At 26.8% G+C, this 21,204-nt stretch overlaps 1 protein-coding gene across 1 annotated transcript; it reads left to right on the top strand.

The window, feature by feature from the left end:
- The first annotated feature begins 11,353 nt into the window (after positions 1–11,353).
- LOC135922065 (trypsin-3-like) lies at positions 11,354–17,879 on the top strand. The gene is made up of 7 exons (XM_065456485.1): positions 11,354–11,466; positions 12,979–13,175; positions 16,413–16,600; positions 16,681–16,772; positions 17,036–17,289; positions 17,507–17,649; positions 17,727–17,879. The coding sequence occupies exons 1-7, from the start codon at positions 11,354–11,356 to the stop codon at positions 17,877–17,879; spliced, it is 1,140 nt and encodes a 379-aa protein (XP_065312557.1).
- The last annotated feature ends 3,325 nt before the right edge of the window (positions 17,880–21,204 follow it).

The raw sequence follows: 21,204 nt of genomic DNA, 5'->3' as shown, positions 1-21,204 counted from the left end.
GTTTGAAGAAGGTGATCAAGCGTAGAGAAATTAATGCCGGGGTAACGCCACTCACAATAGAGATAGCTATTTTTATGGATGTTTACGATTTTAGGATGTATCATTTTTACAAAAATAAGGATAAAGCCACCGAATATATTTTGATAACCATGAACATGGTGGAGGCTTTATTTAACCACCCAACCCTAGGAGTGGATATAACATTTTCTATAATCAAGATATATTTTATGACAGATTGTTTGGAATCTTTGGGAACTATAGGTTTATGGACAGAATATTTAAGCAAATTTTGTATTTACCAAGCCCTAATGAATAACAAAACTAATGAGAAGATATGGGACTTGGCCATTTTGTATACGGGGTATATAAACTGTTATTTAATATTATAATTGACATTTATGCGCAATCGTGTGTGTGCTCGGTTATCAATTATTTCCTTTTACTAATGCAGAGTTTCGGGGCCTAATTCAGACTCTCATCCAGGGTTCAAGGCATTTTTAATAACCATAACCAGAACCTGAACCGTTAAATTATCAATCGAAATCAATTTTATTGGAATTTATTTTGTAAATTTGTTTTTAAAATAAAAAAATAATAGGAAATGATTATTTAAAAAAATATGCATAATTAATTTAGAAAAATTTTAATATAATTTTTTTTTATCAAAACTAGTTTTATTTCGGGCTGAATCCAAATTTTTAGCCAAACAAATATTACCCAAATCATAAGATTTTCTTTTTGTGAAATCTCGTCTTAGGTCTTTGGATATCGTTTTTTAAATTGAAATCGAAATTTTTAACGAACACTATCAAGACATAAATTACCCATTTTAGAAGATATTTAATAATTAGATTAAATCAAATTTCTGTAATTTTTTTTCTTTAACCTTTTAATTAGTACTGTAAAGTAACGTCAAAAAAGTAAAATAGTTACTAACGACGGTGCCTTTTTTGAATAAGGAACGCCATTCGTTACCTTCTAGAGGTAACGGGTAACAGTAACGCGTTCCTTTTTATTACGTGATGGTAACCCCAAAACGTTACTCATTATTTTAAATTTTTTAAGAAAAAATTATAGAAAAAACATATTTTATTGTGTTATAAAAATTATTATTATTTATTAAATAAATTTTATTAATTATTTAAGCCGTTAAGTCAGAATCAAATCAACAATTAAATTCCTTCATTTTTATTTAAAATTTTTGTTGTTAAATTTTCAGTTAAGATTGTTAATCTAATTTAATATTGAATCAACCTAGATATGTAAATTTATATTTTTATTCTCTAATATTATAATTTATTTTATAAAGAATACTATGTCAATTGTACATATTTCTTCAGGTGAAGAAGATTTAACCTGTCCTGGCCCCAATATGAAATATTTTTTAAATCAATATATTTTGTCCCAACTCAAATTCGTCAATTGTGGAATAAATATGGGCAGCCTCGAAACTGTGCAGCCATTTTTAAAGAAAAAATGGGAAGATATCTGATTAAACCGGTTACAACAAGATGGAGCTTTTTTATGCTTGAAATTAATAGTCTTATTAAGGAGAATAACAATTTGACGAATCTTGTGATAAATACGAATATCAGAGATTTTCAGATAATGACAGGTCATTCATATATATATATTGCATGCTTAGTAGTGTTGATTAAAAAATATGACTTGTATATAAATGATTTTATATGTTATGGAACCTGTTGCTACTAATCTTTGGATTTTAGAACATTTGGGATATCTCACTCCCAGGATAACTATTGTAATATTAAAACTTAAAATAATTTCAAGTTTTATAAGGTATCTATTAATATAATCCTGTAAAACATAGATAAATGATATGCAGTTGAAATAATGTTTACAATTTATATTTTCATTGTATTTATTTTCAAAAGATACGAACTTATCTATAAAGATGAATATATACTATCAGCGATAATTCACCCGCAACTTAAATTAGATTCCCCCTGAATATTTATAGGTCAACGAATGTAGAAAGCTTGAACTTATTTCCCGTTTAATAAAATATCTTGACAAAGAAAAATTATTTTCATTCCTTAAAAACAAAACTCATACCAAGATTACCAGTTGAACGTGTTTTACATGGCGAAAGATGTGTTGAGCACTCTCTTGTTTATCTGATCAAGATTTTGAAAATCAATTGTTAAAAATTAATAAAAATTGCTATAAAAATATCCTATCTTAATATATTATATTTGTATAATTTTATTTATATTATAGGGGAGACTAGGGTTAAGTAAACCCCGGGGCTTGGCAAACCACTTAATCTCATTTTAAAATTAAATACACCAGTAGGTTAAAATTTTATCATATTATAGTTTTTATTAGTTTACATCTATAGAAAAAAAATCTTATGAAATAAAATTTTGATGAAATTTTCAAAAGATTTTTACATGACATAATTTTAATTTTTAATAAAATACATAATCATTTATATGTATTAATTTTATATCAAAGTTTAAACAGTCTTCTATAATTTGGGATGAGTATTTATTACATCTAGATAAACATGATTTGTCAATTTAGAGCTGGCTTGCTAATCTATACAAGTCAATTATGGCATTTATATGAAAAATTTCTAAATCATGAAAAGGCAATTTGTGTTTATGATTGGTATTTAGGATTTATGCTAAGAAATCATAATCTCTCCTTAAGATTCTTATTTTTTTACGTCCAAAATGTTAATTAAATTAACAAATTTAGTTCAATTTTTATATTTAATTAGCTTCAATTTATAAGTATTATGATATTTCGAACAATAAAATTATTCTATACGTATGATTATTAATAAATAAAAATGCATTTCAATTTAACCAAAGGTTTAAGAAGCCCTTTGAAGTGGTTTTCTTCACCTGGCTATTGGGGCTTGTTGGACAAAATTTTCACTTTTACAAAAAATAAAATTTAAAATAAATGATTATATTCTTAAAATATTTTATAAGGCACCTTTATAGAGTATAGTTTTATGTGTCTAATCATATAATATTTTTTATATTATCTAAAAAAACCAGGAGCTATAGCCAATTTTGTAAAAATCGGTTCGATTAACCCCAGTCTCCCCTACTTAGGAAAAAAAATTAATATAAAAATATCTCATCTTACAATATATTATTTTTGTATAATTTTATATATATTATATATAGGGATTTTTATATATAATATTTAATTTTTCAAGTAACGAGTGACGCGTGATTTTCTGAATAACCAGTAACGATCGTTACTTTTTTAAAGTAACGTTTATAGTATTACTTTTAATAATAAAAGTTTTTTTTAAAAAATTAATAAATTTTGTAGTAATTTTTTCAGTGACAGATTTTAAAAAAAATAAAAATAATGATTGCTTAGTCAACTAATTAGCATTGGAAGAGAACACTAACATTTTACACTATTTTTCTGAAAAAGGAAATTAGAGTTGTCATTGTTATGATAAAAGTTAAAATTTATATTCTTTCTTTCTTTCTTTCTTTCTTTCTTTCTTTCTTTCTTTCTTTCTTTCTTTCTTTCTTTCTTTCTTTCTTTCTTTCTTTCTTTCTTTCTTTCTTTCTTTCTTTCTGTCTTTCTTTTTATATGTATTTTATATATATAATCAAGAATAGATGTATGGAGTAATAGTTCTGTTTTGGTCACTGGTGGGGCTTATGTTAAAAATATGTGTACCAGTAGAGGTGCCTGCGCAATAGTGGAAGGGGGTTTGCATATGGGCTACGGCATTCATGTGGCAGCTGCTCACGAAATAGGCCACTGGTATAGTTGTAAACATAGTTATAACATAATAATTTGATATATGTGTCTTAATCAGTTTAGGTTTGGTTCATGACCATGATCTTGGTATTAAAGAATGCAAAACTGGTAATTTCATAATGGACCCCGGAGCGGGGCCATTTCTCTACTGGTCCTTATGTAGTAAAGAAGATATAAAAAAATATGCACCTGACTACGATTGCATTCACAAAGTTAAAAAAACGAATAGCTTTGATTTTTCAGGCTTTTCTCAACCCGGAACAAGTAGATCTTTGGACTTACAGTGCCAGGCAAAATTCGGAGTAGGTTCCTATTACATGAGGGATACCATGAGTGAAAGTTGTGAAAATTTAGCTTGTGCAATTGTTACTACGAATTCGGCGTATTACAAGTTTGCGGGAACAGCATTGGAAGGCAGTTATTGTGGTGAAAATGGGTGGTGCGTTAAAAGAAATTGTGTAGATTGGCCAAAGAGTTTTAAACCGAATATTGTAGATGGTCAATGGAGTGCTTTGATTCCATACGCAAAATGTCAACAATCTTGCTATCCAACTGGCCCAAATTATGAAACATGGATTAAAAGCTGTAACAAACCTACCACAAATTTTGGCGGGAAACCTTGCGTCGGGGGAGAATCCAACCCCATTTTAAAATATTTTGTCGAATGCTCAGGACCTGTGGTAAATAATTTTATTTGGAAGATTATATATATTTTTTTTTGTTGATTCAAATTTAAAAAAATATATTTTGCGAACAAAATATAATAGGTTAATAAATGCGAAAAGGAAATAACATTAGATGATATCAGTCCTGAATTTTGCTCAGAAGCTAAAAGAGCTCGAACTTTTACAACTTCCAAAAGGAAGTACGATTTTAACAGATGTATTCTTTATTGTGATTACGAGAAAGGTAGTTCGTCGTATCCATTAATGAAACTTCCGGACGGAGTTCCTTGCGCCGAAGATGAGCCTAAAATATGCATAAATGGTGTATGTTCTAGCATAATTAAGATACAAGATTTGCCTCCTAAACGAGGGAAAATGTCCGATTTTGTTTCGAGTGGATTTATAATCACGAATTTTAATCAAGCTGTATTGGTATATCCACCACTTCCGCCCAACTATTTGTTGGATAAAAAGCCAGAAAAGAAGGATGATAACATTATTCTTCCTGCAATTGGCATCTATAAGAACACGATCAGACTATACATATTGGTAGGGAATTTAATATGGATATCAATATTCGCCGTTATCTTAGGATACGTATTATTTACTAAAAGACAACAAGATGCAACGTTGTATCCTGAGTATTACACGAATTGCTGGAATTGGTGGAGATATTCAAACCCTTATAGACCCCAAAGTCAAACGGAAGATCCGGCGACTAGCAATATAGATCCGCTATATAATTATGCGACATATGAAATGAATTCCATGAATGATTCTACGAACGAGTATTCCAATTACGACCCTTATTCTCCTGAACGAAACGATGAATATCAATAATTTTATAATAATTTGATTTTTTTTACTAAAAAATATGTAAATATGCAGAATTAAGTGTATGCATGTATTATATTATGGTAGAAAATATATTTAACTGCTGTTATTGTTAAAATATCTCGCATTCTTTATTTCCCTTTTAAAAAAAAATACAATTTCATGGCTAAATTTATTTGAAACCATTTTTTTGGTTAGTTCTAATCTATTTTTTGTTACAACTGTCAATAAACTAAAAAAAAATCCTTAAGGAGATATTGGGAGGGGAGGGGACTATTTTTGCGTATTCTGATAAGATTCGAGAGGAAATTGCATGAGTAAGGAGATTAGAATATGAATTAGGTAATTTAAAAAAGGGTGTCCCCAAGATGAGATTTATTAAAAACTTTTTATTTTATCACTTCTAACCAGTGGCATAGGGATAGAAGGAGGAGGTTTGGTTGTTTAACCCCCTTGATGAAAATATGATTAATTAAAATTTATGTTTACAATAATATACTTTTATAATATAAATACGAAAATTTGATTTGATTTTTTAAAATTGATATAACCTCCTTAATTATATAATTCTATAAGAAATTCTTATTCTGTTTTTAAAGGATGTGAAAAAATTAGTGTTGTAAACGAACGCGTTCGTGAACGAAGTTCCTTTTTTTGAAAAAAGGTGATGAACGGCGTTCCTTTTTTTTGACGAACTTTGAACGTGAACGCGTTCCTTTTCTTTGATGAACGCGTTCAATTTTACGTTCGTTCAATTTTAAAAACACTTTTTATTTTTATTTATTTGAAAAATTAATATTAATCCGCATTTTTTAACAAAAAAGTCTTATATTTTTATTTATTTGAAAAATTAATATTTAATCCAATTTTTTAACAAAAAAGTCTTATATTTTTAATCAGCTGTTTTTACTTTTTCCTTTTTCATATTGCAATTAACGTACCATAGTGCTACTGCTAGAGAAGATAAGATTAAAGTGTATTAATTTGAATATTTTATATTTTAATTTAATAGATTAGCATTTGCATGGATAGAAATATTTTATCATCAGATTCTGAAAATCAAAATTCAATATTAGATGAATTAGAATTACCATGGCCCAAATATCAAAAATATTTCATTGTTTTAAAATCAATTCGAGATATCCTTTTTTTTTGACGAGGAAGAAGAGGGCAGATTGGAGGATGATAACATAGCTCAATTTTTTGAAACAATGGATAAAACATTAAATGTTTTTAATAAATTCCCCCTTTTAAAAGAATTGTTTATCAAGTATAACACCGCAATCCCTTCATCTGCCCTTGTTGAGCGAGTTTTTAGTATAGCTAACGCTGTCGTAACTGACAAGCGTTCATGCCTATCAGATGAAAATTTTGAAAAGCAATTATTAAAAATTAATAAGAAATTTTTTTTATAAATTTATTTTTTTATCGCTCTATTATATTGTATTTATAATTATATTATCAAAATAAAACTATTATTTTTTATCATGGTTAATATATTGTGTTGAAAAATATAAGGCATTTATTTATATTAAATTAAATTTTAAAAAAAATTTATCATAAAATTTTGAACGTATGAACGCGTTCCTTTTTTTGAATTTGAACGTGAACGCGTTCGATTTTTGTCAATGAACGTTGAACGCGAACGCGTTTGATTTTTTTAAAAATATTTACAGCACTAGAAAAAATCTTAAACTACTACGAATGAACAATATTAAAGGCACAAAAAAATGAAAATGGGATTATTCCCAAAGACGCTATAATTTGCATGGAATCGAGGTTTGACATTTTCTATTTAAAATTGTAAAAGCGCACTTAGTATTAAACTTAATTTTAAAAAAATGTCTCAACTTTAACTCCCGAGGGTAAAAAATCAGCTATTATAACCGTTTTCAATTTTACCGAAACAAACCCATCTTATTTTGGTATTACATTTTCCAAAAATGCCACAAATCTATTTGACTACTTTTTATTATGTCACCACTACTAAATCGACGGTTGAGTATTATTGTGTTCTAAATCCATATATTTGCAAAGTGCATTTTTTTTCGAAAAAACAATTTTTCAATAGTGTGTTCTTCCAAATCAACAATAAAAATATTAAAATATAATTAGGAATATTATTTTATTTGCATGTGTTATTTCCTTTTAAAATATAAATTTAAAAAAATGGATATAGAATATTATAATATTCAGCCGATGAAATATAAAAGTATTGAACTAGCAAAATAAAGATGATAAAAATTTTTTTTTATCATTATGATGGTAAAATTTTTTTTATTATACTTTGGCGCTTCTAGATTCGGGTTTATCTTGAATATTAATTTTAGTAATTTTCGCATTATGCTAATAACTTTTTATTTATACTGTTTACCTTCAGGCTTAAATATTTGCGCTTTAAAATTAGTGTTTGGTTAATTTCATGCTTAGGGTTGCGTCTTGATATCAGATTCATATCAAATTTTTGAAAATATTACTCGATTTGAAATTTTATGAGATTTTAACTATTTTACTCTATATCTATTAAATAAATTGAAAAGAACAAAATCTGATCATAGAATTATAAGATTCAAAAATATTTCTAATCGGAAAAAAATAAACCTTAATATATTTAGACATGATTGATTTTGAATAGTAATTTAAAATTAAATATTTAAGACTCGGCCTAAGCGTGTTAGTTTTTATTTCGCTTAAAACTAGTTTTTATTCCTTGAGTGAAAAAACTGATTGATTAATGAAATGGTAAGTACTAATCATGCATTTGATATTGTTCATTGCTTCTCTAATTTTCCTTCTAGCATGATATCAATTTTGGCAATTCTATTTTCATTTTGTCAATAATGTCTATGAACTAACTACCAAAAGAGTTGAAACTCTAAAAAAGTATGAAATACGCACTAATTATTGACATAAATATAAGAGATAATGCATCATTGGCTGATTTTAAATTTAAATAATAGTTTTGGTTCGTGATTCGTAATTTTTTTGTGGCTGGGTATATTTATTAAAGAATTAAAGCACTAAATATTAATACAAACAAAATAGTTATAACTTTTATATTTCCCATTCTGGTATGATCCTGATTTGAATAATTTTTTATTTTTTATCCAATAATTTTTTTCTGCTTTAAAAATATCTATCAAATAGAATAAAAATAAAATTTTACAATAAAACCCTACTCTCGTCTCATTTAACGCTTAAAGCCTGATGTAATAATTTTTATTTTGTTTATAATACAGTTTCCTTTTGTGGTTCTCATATTTGATTGAGAAGAAATTAAAGGTAGTCAAGCACAATATATTAGCCTCGTCAGATATATAGTTTTTTTTAAATATTTTTTAATTTAGAAAATGCCAATTTTGGCAATTTTTTTTCTTCTCTCTACTATCTACCAAGGATATAATTAATTTACAATTAGGCACTAAACATTGTTAATTTTCAGAACAATGCTTTTAGTTGCTTTTAATCGCAATGTTGGTGTAAATTATTTAACTAATAATTTTTTCCTTTAGGTTGGCTACTATATTAGTTAAAATCAGACACTAGTAAGCACAGATCATTGACCTATTTTAGAAATAATGCTTCCAATTGTTCAGGAAACTTTAAGGGAGATGATCTCAGGATAACCAATCAATAATATATTTATTAAGAAAAACCCGAGGCTATACGAAACCGTATTTGGGGTCGCCCCCCCCCCAAAAAAAAATTCTTTCTCAACCCCCCACCTCCTTCTTTCCTTAAGGATATATCCTGGATACGCAACTGCCTCTAGCTTAGCTATAAGCTTCCAATCAATTCAATTTTATAGCGAAAGTGAAAACTTAAGGAACCTATGCACAAAATTTTAAATCATTGGGAGCAATATAATTTGCTGAAAGAAAAAAAAATACTAGAAGGTAAATTTTAAAATTAATGTGTTAAAAATGGTATTTAACAAAATATATCATACCAGAAACATTATCCAAAATATGAATATAGGTAAGAAATTACATATAAATATAAAATATATCTTCCAAATTAAATTTATGGTCTTTATGTTCTAAAAACAAAAGGCTAGTATGCGCTAACTTTGTCACGCAGTCTAGCTTAACCCCACTCTTCCCTACTATATTATATAAGTTTTTATTTAAAAATTATAATATTTGTCATTTGTGCTATTTTAATTAATATTATTAGCTTTATAGGTTTAAAAAAGGAAGGGTAGCAACTACAGAAGAAAACATTTATCGATTAACCCCTAATAAATTATCCCTTCCCTTTCATGAATCTTTTGCAACTTAAAAAAATTTTTTTTAGGGCAATAATTTAATTCAGTAAATTTTATTTAAAAAATTAAACGAATATCACAAAAATTAAATTAATCATATAACAATAAAATTGTGAAACCATTAATAATTCATCTCCTATAATGTTTTTCCCTATTAAAATGGTTATATTAAAATATAAAATACTTTTTTTACATTTTATATTTTTATATATACTTATAAATATTTGAATTTATAAATATTTATATATTTTTAAACATTTTTATATATTTTTAAACATTTTTATATATTTTAAAATATTTAAAATATTTATATACCTTTTTCTAAACATTTTTTTATAAAAACTTGTAATATTTTGAGCGAATATTATAAGTAAAAGAATAAACATGTTTTATTAATAAATAAATAGGGATACCCTTATATATTTGGAATCCTCACAAAATTTGCCATTTAATAATATATATAATATTGATTTAAAATATTAAGTTTTCAAAAATTTAGAAATATTTTAAAATTTTTATTGAAAATATTTTAAATCGATATAATTATTATTAGACTGCAAATTCTGGGGATTCCGAATATATAAAGATATTCCTATTTATTTATTAATAAAACATGCTCATTCTTTTACCCATAATATTCTCTCAAAAGATTACAAGTTTTTATAATATAAAAAATTAAATATTTTTTTATAAAAATTTTTTTACATTTTATATTTTTTTGTATATTTTGTCACACTTTGATTATACTGCTCGTTATGTTAATATATTTTAAAAAATAACATGACTTAAAAAAACATTATAATCTAAAAAAAAAAATTAAACTCAAATATAATAAAAGTTTTAATTATCATGGCGCTGAATGGCTTGAAATGCAATCTTCGACATATAGCAATTGAAACTAATTGACTATGATAGAAAGTTAGTTTGATTTCCCAAGGGTGTTTGTTACTAGTGGGATAAATGCAAAATTAATTAATTTCGATATCATATCCCCTAAACTTCTAATCTAACTTTGAGATAACGAAATTAAAGATCAAAATAAATATTTCATATGATTGATAACTTTTAATAGCTATAAATCCAAAATCAGCAGATAATTTATATTTTCATTTCATACTTATAGTGCAATGATATTTTTAAGTCACCAAAATTAGAGATCAAATTTTAGTTTTTGAGTATATTAATAACTTGTTTGCATATGCAAACTCCATATCCTGCGTAGTAAAAAATCAAAGTTTATAATTTACATCCTGAATCTATCTGATAATAGTACTAAATAGGAACGGGTTTCGCATCAGCCCTATTTAAAAAAAATAATTTTCGGTTGGGTAGAGCCTAATATTTTTTTAAAACATTTCGTACGGGCCGAGGGCTCGAATTTTTAAATAAGATATCATTACATTTTGTAAATTTATTGATATATTTTAAAATTCTTGCAAGAAACAAGGCGCTATATTTTTAATTGTAGATTATGTTTTTATATTTATAAAAATTCGGGCCGGAAGGGCAAATAATTTATTTCGGGTCAGGCTTTTCGGGAAAAATTTAATTTCGTATGGAATCGGGCTGGGCCGGATAAAGTTATAAAAAAAATTTGAGCTGGGCTTAAAAGATTAGGCCCTATGCAGATAACTAATACTAATATTTTTACTCCAACACCAATAAAATTAGATAATCCTCTTAAAATAAAATTTTAAAATGGTTGACTAATACCTATTAAGATATCTTATATATCCTAATGAACAAGAAGAACTGTTCATACTGTTAGGTCAATACATACCAAAAATAATAATCTTATAACAAAATAAGGTCCCAGTTCTAACAGATGCTATGTGCCCTGGTAGAAATATCCCCAGGTACAATATTGGAGCAATCTAGCCTTAACATTACACCGAGAACCTCTTTACCACAATCGATTTCAATTCCAAATGATTACCAGTTATTTGATTCTCAACAAGCAGATATACCATAACCGAAAATAACACTAATAATTATCCTATTCCAGACTTAGATTATCTCTAATTTTAAACATCTAACTTTAGACCTACTATTTCACACCAAAGCTGCTCTTAAACTAATTTACCCTGTCTACACCAAATCCCTTAACAAAATTATACAAAACCCAAAAGATCAAATTTAGAATTTTCTACAGTACTTTTTCAAACCATTAAGGGAATTAAAAATTTTGACATTAATTTTGAAAACTTATCACCACACATCATCGATCCTCCCAATAAATCTTCAAGTAACCTCTAACACACACTAATATATAGTAAAATCAATTTCACTCAAAGGAGCCCTCCTAAGCTCTTGCAGTGAAAACTCTTTGGCAAATGACAACAAAAGCATGAAAAACCAACTTTTAAAAAACACATCCAGACCCAAAATATACCCCCTCCCTATCAGTGGAAAATTGCCACATAATCTTGATTCAGAAATCTTTAGTGCTCGATTAATCGCACTTGAAAAATCTAAAAACCAAGTATCCAATGGCTAATAGAATTTTCTACAGTTGAGCTATTCCAAATATTATTTGTAATTGCCTCAAGTTCACCATAGCTTCAAGTTCACCCCTCTCCAAGTTGGTTTTGGAGTAAAAGAAGGCTGAGCCGCAAATCACTGCAGTCGATTAGTTTTTTTCAACTTCAAAGAAGAATTTATTGTATTACATATCCAATGATTTTAATTCAATGTGATCGAACTACTTCTTAAAAACTTTCCCTGACAGAATCCTTTTCTTACTTAGGTTTAACGATTTTATTCTTAAATCGGCTGAGGGCCTTCAGCAATGAGATCCATTAGGACCTTTGCTTTTTTGCTACACTCTTAAACACCTTATTAGTGACATCGCTCTTTCGTTCAAACTCATTCTACATGTTTGGTATCTAGACGATTGCAGATTTCGGGGACCCTTTCACCAATTCAGCAATGCCTTGATATAATTATAAACATTTTGATAAACTCAATTTATCCTTAAATATCAAAAAATATGAAATTTATTCATCCCCACCCCCTACTAACTCCTCGACAAACACCCCTGTAATATTTTATTATATTAGGAGCCCAGTTAGGAGGAGAAGGAGTTTTCAAATTTAAAATATCACCTGCAATTATATTCCTCAGACCACCAGTTTTAAATAAATTACCCTCAAGCTTATTTTATCCTCAAAAATGCCCTTTTAATTCCGCAAATTTAATATTGATTAAACCTTAGGTGATTTCGCGTTTGAAACTTTTTTAAAAGAATACGAATAAAACATTTTAAGAATGAAGCTAGAGTCACTAAATATCAAATTCGATTCTAACTCCTGGCTTCATGCAACTATTCCCTGCGAATCGGGAGGCTTAGGACTGCGATCTGCTTTTATTATTCCCCTTATTTCCTTCATATCTTCTACAAAATTCCTTAAAACACATCATTTTCCAAATAATTGTAATTGATATTGATAGGATGAACGAAGTCTTAAATTGCTGGAACATCATTGCCTTGCCAAATTTACCTCAACCAGATTCATTAAAGCAAAAAGATGTAGATCTAAGATTAGTATTTCGTTACTTCGCTTACCTCAACTTGAGCGATGATTATCAATACAAATTTTTCCTCGGAACACTTTATTTCAACAACTCCGGCCATGAATGGCTAGATTGTTACCCTATCTTAAATAATCATTAATAGATGACGACTCTTTTCTTTATGCAACCAGTTTGCGCCTGGACATAGCATTATTAAACTATTACACTTTCGACAAATATAATCAGTTCGAAGACTTTTGTCGCCATGCGCTCCATTGTAAATTTATATCAAAAATTATTCGACAAAACAAAATCTTCAAATAATATACATGACCTTCATCTCAGGGTTAATTCATTAAAATGCCAAAAATATTCCTACCTGATGGGTGATTATCCAGCTACATCATTCTGCTTATTCGGGCAAGCTGTTCTTAATTTTTTTTAAAACCTTTTGAATCCATAAAGAAAAAAATATATATCTCCTCATTTTATAAACTTAAACAAAATAGAGCTATTACAATAATTCGGTCCAATTATTTTATGTTTAAAATTTTTTGGCCTGAATTTTTAATATAATTAATACTCCTTTTTTTAAAAATATTTTAATTTTTTAATATGTTATTTTTCTTAAATTTAATATATTTGTTCTTTTTTAAATATTTTTCATGTTCTATTTTAAAATATAGATTTATATGTAAATTTTTTAATATTAGTTATTTTTTTAAAAATAAAAAATGAACTGATTTTGAAAAAAAAAAGTGAGAGGAAAAAACTACCGATGTAATTTTACGATGATTTTTGTTTTTCCATTTCCGGTTTTTTTACAATATTTTAACAATATTAAAATTATTTCACTTTAAAAACCTATCATTAAGTTATATTTAAAAAAGTTAAATCCAAAGATATACAAAATTATAAAATGTACACAGGAGCGGAACTGGCGACGCTACGGCCTCGTGGGCATTTTTTTTATAGCGGCCTCATTTATATGGGGGCTTCGCCCCCATACCCCCATTTTGGAAAAAAAATAGATACTCAATACACCAAATCAATTAATTACACATATAAAATTATTGCAGTTATATAAATGAATAAAATTATTGCAGTTATATAAATGAATAAAATTATTGCAGTTATACAATATTACAGAGAATAAAATTGCTGCACTTATAAAATCAGCCACCGATCATATTGTAAATAGATATTAATAAGATTCAAATAAAAGAATAAAGAAAATATATAATTTTTACATTAATAATTCTCTCATTAACTTTGAAACTTTGCAGAAATATACAGGAATATCTTCTAGTTCAATCTGCGCTAATAGTTCTCGTTCAAATGACATCATTAAAAACGCTTCTAATTTTTCTTGGTCAATATTAGCTCTCAGCTTATTTTTATAATTTTTAATTTACTAAATGTTCTCTCGCAATTAACCTGCGTAAATGACAAAGTTAATATGTATTTATATGCAAAATAAATTAGTGTCACTTGTATTCATATTGTATCTTTTAAGAATTTCATACACGCATATTAAACACTTGTTACATTTATTATCACACTCTAAGTTATTATCATATTGTAAAGGTCAATCGATTCTTGAGGACGTTCATCTTGGCATTTGTCACTATATATTATCTTCGCTCGTCCTATTCAATTTTTTGGCAGAGCATTCTGTACCCTGATACTCTCCGGGAGCTTTAAATATGAAGTGTTTCATATAAATTAGAAGCCATTTTATTGCTTTATTTTGAATCGATGTAATAATCGATGATATAGAAGACTTAGCATCTATCATTTTCCATGCTGACAAAGTACCCCAATTTTTAGTTTGAAGATATGACAGCTCATTATTTCAAAAATTTCCAAATATATTATAGCTGTACATAGAGTCTTAAATTTACATAAATTAACAAGTTTTCCTCAAATGATTTATTATCCAATATAAATTGAAGTGCATTTATCGTTATTAGGAGCATGCTATCTTTACCATATATCCATCTAAGGGCTTTTTCAAGTGCCCCACTACCTTATCTAACCTATTTTTTGCAGCCTTCTCAACTTATTTTGTCCAGATGAATTATTCTGTTTCACTCAAGCCTCCATCTTTTTATCTGATTCACCGACCTGTATTTTATTTGATTTCAATTAATTAAGAACAAGAAATGTTGGCTATATTATTTCTACAATAAAGCAATGTATAAAAATATAATATAATAAATTAATCAAAGCTTAGCTTACCCTAATCAAACGGAAGCGTTTTCATTCATTTGAAAAAAAAACAAAGAAACATGGTAATGATGTATAACGTCAAGCGACGTTATTGATATTTTATGTATTAAAATATATGACAATTTTCAAGGAATGTGATCTTAAAATCATAGAGATATTTTTAAAAATAAATAAATGATAAGAGAAAATAATGTGAACATAATAATATTTTTTCCTAATCGGCCTCTTTTTTGATAATTTCTTCTGATCGGCCTCAAAAATAAACATTTTCTCGCGGCCTCGTGGGCAAAATGCCCTCCCCCCCCCCGGTTTTATGGCCAGTCCGCCCCTGAATGTACATCACACAAAATGCTCTATTTTTTCGACATTTAGAGGCCCATATTTCAGCCTCTGTTTGGAGCTAGATACTAAAATTTTATTTTTATCTTAATTAAAATTTGTACAAACTCTAATAAAAATTTGTTTGAAGGGGTAGGGTTGAAAATCGTATTTTTTGGTGATTTGTCAGAAATATGTAATCTAGTTTAAAATGAAAAATAGTATTCAAATAATTATTCTACATTTAAAATCCATTAAAATTATTATAATTCCAAATTATGGGGAAGATAATATGCTACTATATTTAGATATTACAATAAAATTGATCATTACTATTATACCACGAATAAAATTGGATACAATATTGATAGTCTATTTCCAACTAATTTAAAAAATATATGAAAGGTATATGTATGATATACTATACGATGTTGGCTTTATAAGCGATATCGATCTTTAAACAAGCCAATTTTATCAAATCATGTTTGAACATATTGCTTTTTTACACATTTTTGGGGGTAAATTTTTTACAAAAATTTTAAAAAATATATTGGCAAAAGTTATAATATCTAGGGAAAAGTAATCTTTAATTTATATGCTTATTTACATTTAACCTAAAAAAAATAAAATTTAAATGTATCAAATTTACATCTTATTTTATTTGTCTATAAGAGTGACCCTTTTTGCAAAATCTATAAATGAGAAATTTTATAGAGGTATGAATAATACTTTCATTAACTAATAAAAAAATATTAAATAGTGCTTTATATTGGGAAAACTTTTAATTTATAAACTATAATGTTTCTTAAAAAAAATGAAAGCTTCCCAAACCATAAGAATACCAAATCAATGTGATCCTATAAAGCCAACAACCCCAGCTAATATACATTTCGAGCAAGAAGGCACGTGTGGTGTTACGAAACAAGTCCCTGCTGCTCCTGACTGTTCCAAAATAAGTCAATCTATACTTGGGGGACAGGAATCCAATCCTTTATCCTGGCCGTGGCAAGTTCGTTTAAGCTTATAGATAAAAAATCATTAGAATTATATATATATTTTTTAAATTATTAAAAATAAACAATCTTATAGGTAGCGTTGACTTATTATGGACAACCATTTTGTGGAGGGACTCTAATTAATCGGGACACTATATTGACCGCCGCACATTGCACTGTCAACATGTATTAAATAAAAAATCACACTCAGATAGATTCCATAAATTTATGCCCCCCCCCCAAAAAAAAAATTTATATAAAATTATTTAATATTTTATTTTCTTGAAAACAAAATTATGAAGAGAGGGAAAAAACGAGAATCAGATTGTATAACATTTAATTTTACTGTTATAATGAAAAATTTTTCGCAAAAATCAGTGGTTAAAATAAAATTTTAAATTGATATTTGAGATTTATGATCATCTAAATCATATATTTTTTAAAAAAAGATCTGCAGAAGACTTAGTTATATACCTTGGGAGTAATAATTTTAAAGATCCAAATATCGTGAAAATTCCTGCCAAATCTGTAATTAAACATCCGAATTACTATGCGACAACTGTCAAAAACGATATTAGTATAATAAAATTAGAAAGCTTAGTGGATTACAGTGACGCGATCAAACCTATATGCTTACCCAGTGCCGAAGAAAGAGTCAAAGATGGATATGGCTGTTATGTAACTGGATGGGGCGATACGAAAAGTTTTCAAATTTAATTAAATATGCTTCGATTAGTGCTAAAAAGCCATATTTAGGAATTTTTAAAAACGGCCGGATTAAGATTGCCAAAATAATATTAATTAATCCTGGAGATTTTGCTCATAGATGGTAGAAAGTATTATTTTGACTAAAATCTTAATCGGGCCATTTCGATTATATATAAACATCATTAATTTAAAAATAAATAAATAAAATATAGATTTATCTTTACCTATGTTTAATCGGTTGCGTGAGGTGTGTCTAAATATAGTCAATAAAGTGAAGTGTCAAAATGTCATGGGGATCGTGGATGATAATATGATATGTGCTGGAGTATCGGATGGCAAAAAGGATTCATGTCAAGTTAAAAATTCTCAATTATAAAAATCGAATTTATTATTTTTTTAAAAAAAATAATATAATATTTTGTTTATTTAAAGGGAGATTCAGGAGGTCCTATGGCTTGTAAAATTGGAACAAATTGGGAATTGACAGGAATTGTCAGCTGGGGAGTGGGTTGCGGGGAACCGGGATATCCAGGCGTTTATACTGATGTTGGCAAGTTTTTAGATTGGATACAGTCTAACATTTGAAATTCAAAATATTTACCGCCTTATATATTTATTTTTACTTTATAAATTAATATATTTTTAATAAATTGTATGATATTAGATAACTTATAAAATTAGATAATATATAGATTATGATACCTCATATTTGTGAAATATTTATAATAATATTATTATTTTAGTAAAATATACATCTTAGAAATTTGAATTTAAATATAGGAATAAAAGTTTTAACAAGAAAAAAATCCCAAATATCCCATATTTATTTTATTTTGGTGATTAGCTCAAATTTTATTCATTTGTTGTATTATGTTACCTTGAAATCGGATAGGTCTATAAATATTGGCAAAATCAAATTATTAAGATGCAAAAAACGATTAAACAAATGGTGAGCATTTACATTTACCAAATTTAATTGCCTTTATTACCATTTCATTTATTTATATTGACTTTTGACATATCAAACTATTCACTACTTGTTTTTTTTACTTGCAATTACTTGCAAATGTTATAAATCTCGCTAATAGGGATAGGCATAATTAAATAATATAATCAACTTCTAACTATAATTACTATATTTTCTAAATACATTACTAATAACTTGTTATTTATATAAATATCTTAAAAATCACGTTAAATTAAAAATATACAATATGATAGTGAACCAAAATAGTGTTCAGGAATTTTAAACTAGAAAGAAACATGATAACAGGAACATAATCAAATTTATTTTTCTAAAAGGGTCTGAACCCGCTTGGGTTCATATTACCCAGAGTTCGAAGTGTTGTTTAAAAATCAGTTCCTGTTTTGCCTGTAGTTTTAACATGAAACTCTTGAACCCTATTTTGTTTCACATCCCTGGGTATTCTAAGTCAGTATGAAGATATTTATCTTATCAACTTATATTTAAAAAACGTTAATTTTTTAAGGTATCAATTTATTAAAATAAAAATTATGGACCCACAAACATGGCCTTCAAACCCTATCCCCTTCCCCCAATAAATATTAGCCCTGAATATTTATTTTACCATATCACCTCTTAAATAACACTTCCTAGAAGCTATGCAGACGTTAATGCTTCCTTGATTTAAAGTAAACTCAGCCACGCTCATTAAAAGCTAGCTATCGAGACCCATAATGCAACTAAAAGTCTAAGAAGTTCTCTTTTTCCAAAATTCATGTTAAAAAAATTTCATTTAAATAATTTTTCGCTAGTTTTCTCTTTGTTTTATGTTTTAACATTCCTAGTTTTTCCAGACTAAAAGCTTAGTCAATAATATTATATTAACATAGAAGATACAAATTAAGTGAAATTTAATGCTAGAAAGAAAGTCTCTTATATTATTATAAACAAACATTAAGTTCTCTAGTTCAAAATAATATTGCATTATTCATAGAATACTAATAATATATTTGATTTGGTTTTTTATTCTGTATATTATAGTGTCATGGATAGATAAATGGAGCTATACATCCAACCTGATTTTGCAGATCCAAACAGGAGATAAAAAATATTGTCTGACCCGGTGAATTATTATTTTACAGAGGAGAGGTCAGCCTTGATCCGATAAAGAAATATATTTGCACTTTAAAAATTTAAAGATTTTCATAATTTTCATAGTCTTATAGGTTTGTTGCACTTATTTGGTGATTTAGACAGTTTTGTTGGCTCTAGTATATTATTGTATGATATAACTATTATTTCAAGGAATAATAAGATATCTAAAAGAATGCAGGAAACCATAATTTTATTTTACTTTTTATTAAAAAATATAAATTCTAAAATTTAAAAAAGAAATGTTCTTTATTATATCAGTATTAATTGATTGAATTTGTGCGATGGATTATATTCTGATATGTTATTCAAAAATCTTATCCTAATTTTGATTACAAAATCATATCAAACATTGGAAATTCTTAAATCAATTCAATGCTTAAATGTAAGTCTTTATTTTTTGCTTAAAATTTATGACCGTTAAAATAAATATAAATAATTTGATTTAATTAAAAGTAATTATTTAAATCTAGTAAATGTTTATGTTTTAAATTTATTATAATATTTCCTTTAATAGCATTTCCGGGAAAATCAGATATTTCACATTTATAAAATGGGCTTAATAAATTAACTAATGTTAATAAATAGCGTAATGATCAATTAGGGGTTTTTTTAAGTTTGAAAGTCAGATTTTGTCGAAAATATACTCTAACACGTGTAAAAAACATATACTATAAATCTTACACAATTTGGTTGTGAAATGTTAAGTCATATTTTTTTTCTCAAAAATTAAATTCACAATAGAAATATTTGCCAAATTCTTCATATATCGATTTGGTGATGAATGAACAAGAGATTCAAGTTTTTTTTGAAATATACGATAAATCTTTAAGTAAAATCTTATTCAATATCTTTCTTTTATTTTATTGCTTACCCAAAAGATGAAATTATTCAAAGGACACAGAATTAATATTTAAAAATTTAATTTTGAGTTTGCATATTGAAATTTTTACCCAATGTAATAATTCCGGTTAATTTAAATATATTTTAAGCCATATAGATATAATGTCTAACAACTTACCAATAACATTATATTCAAAATAAATTGTGGAAATATACTAATGTAGATACTTTATACACTCCATTTAGATTTCTTCCCCCATTGATATGAATGAATATTAAAATTCATAGATTTTTAATATACTATTATATAATTATCAATATTTATATTTAAAATATATTTCGTTTTGTAAGCATAATTTATATAAAATCTTTAATTTATTAAACCTTTATATTTATATAACTATTTACATCATAAATTAGACATAGTGATAATATACATTAAAATTAAAAAGGTAAAGGTAAAGATTTATATTATTTAAAAAACATTTAAATGTTTAAATTTTAGAATTAAAAAAATTAATATCATAAAAGAGCATCATAATTTTCAAAAACACTTTTTAAATTAAATTTTCTGAGATTCTCCAACTCTCAGATTGATCAAGTATAGCTTTCTAGAATACCTAGGAATATGTTATGTACCAATGGTAGTTTACCCTACATTCACAGTTAGCGCGAATTCGTGGCGAAGTATATAAAAATATACACAAATACAGCATATTTTGTATATTTCGCCGCGAATTCGTGCTAACTTTGAATACAGGATAATGGTGTAGCTGAATTTTGACTAACTCTTATAAATCCAATTCTATAAAATCTCTAATATTTTATATTTTTAACTATATTAATTGTCATAAATTTTAACTCTATTCCCCATAGCTCCCACCTTTGATTATTATATAATAACGGAAAATAAATGGATGAAAGAACTGTCAGATATTACATCAAGATGTC

Source organism: Gordionus sp. m RMFG-2023, chromosome 1 (genome assembly GCF_954871325.1).
Source record: "Gordionus sp. m RMFG-2023 chromosome 1, tfGorSpeb1-WG-v2, whole genome shotgun sequence".
In the NCBI taxonomy this organism is placed as follows: Eukaryota; Metazoa; Nematomorpha; class Gordioida; order Chordodea; family Parachordodidae; genus Gordionus; species Gordionus sp. m RMFG-2023.
The sequence above is the reverse complement of the archived record's forward strand: the minus strand, read 5'-3'. Positions and strand labels throughout refer to the sequence as shown.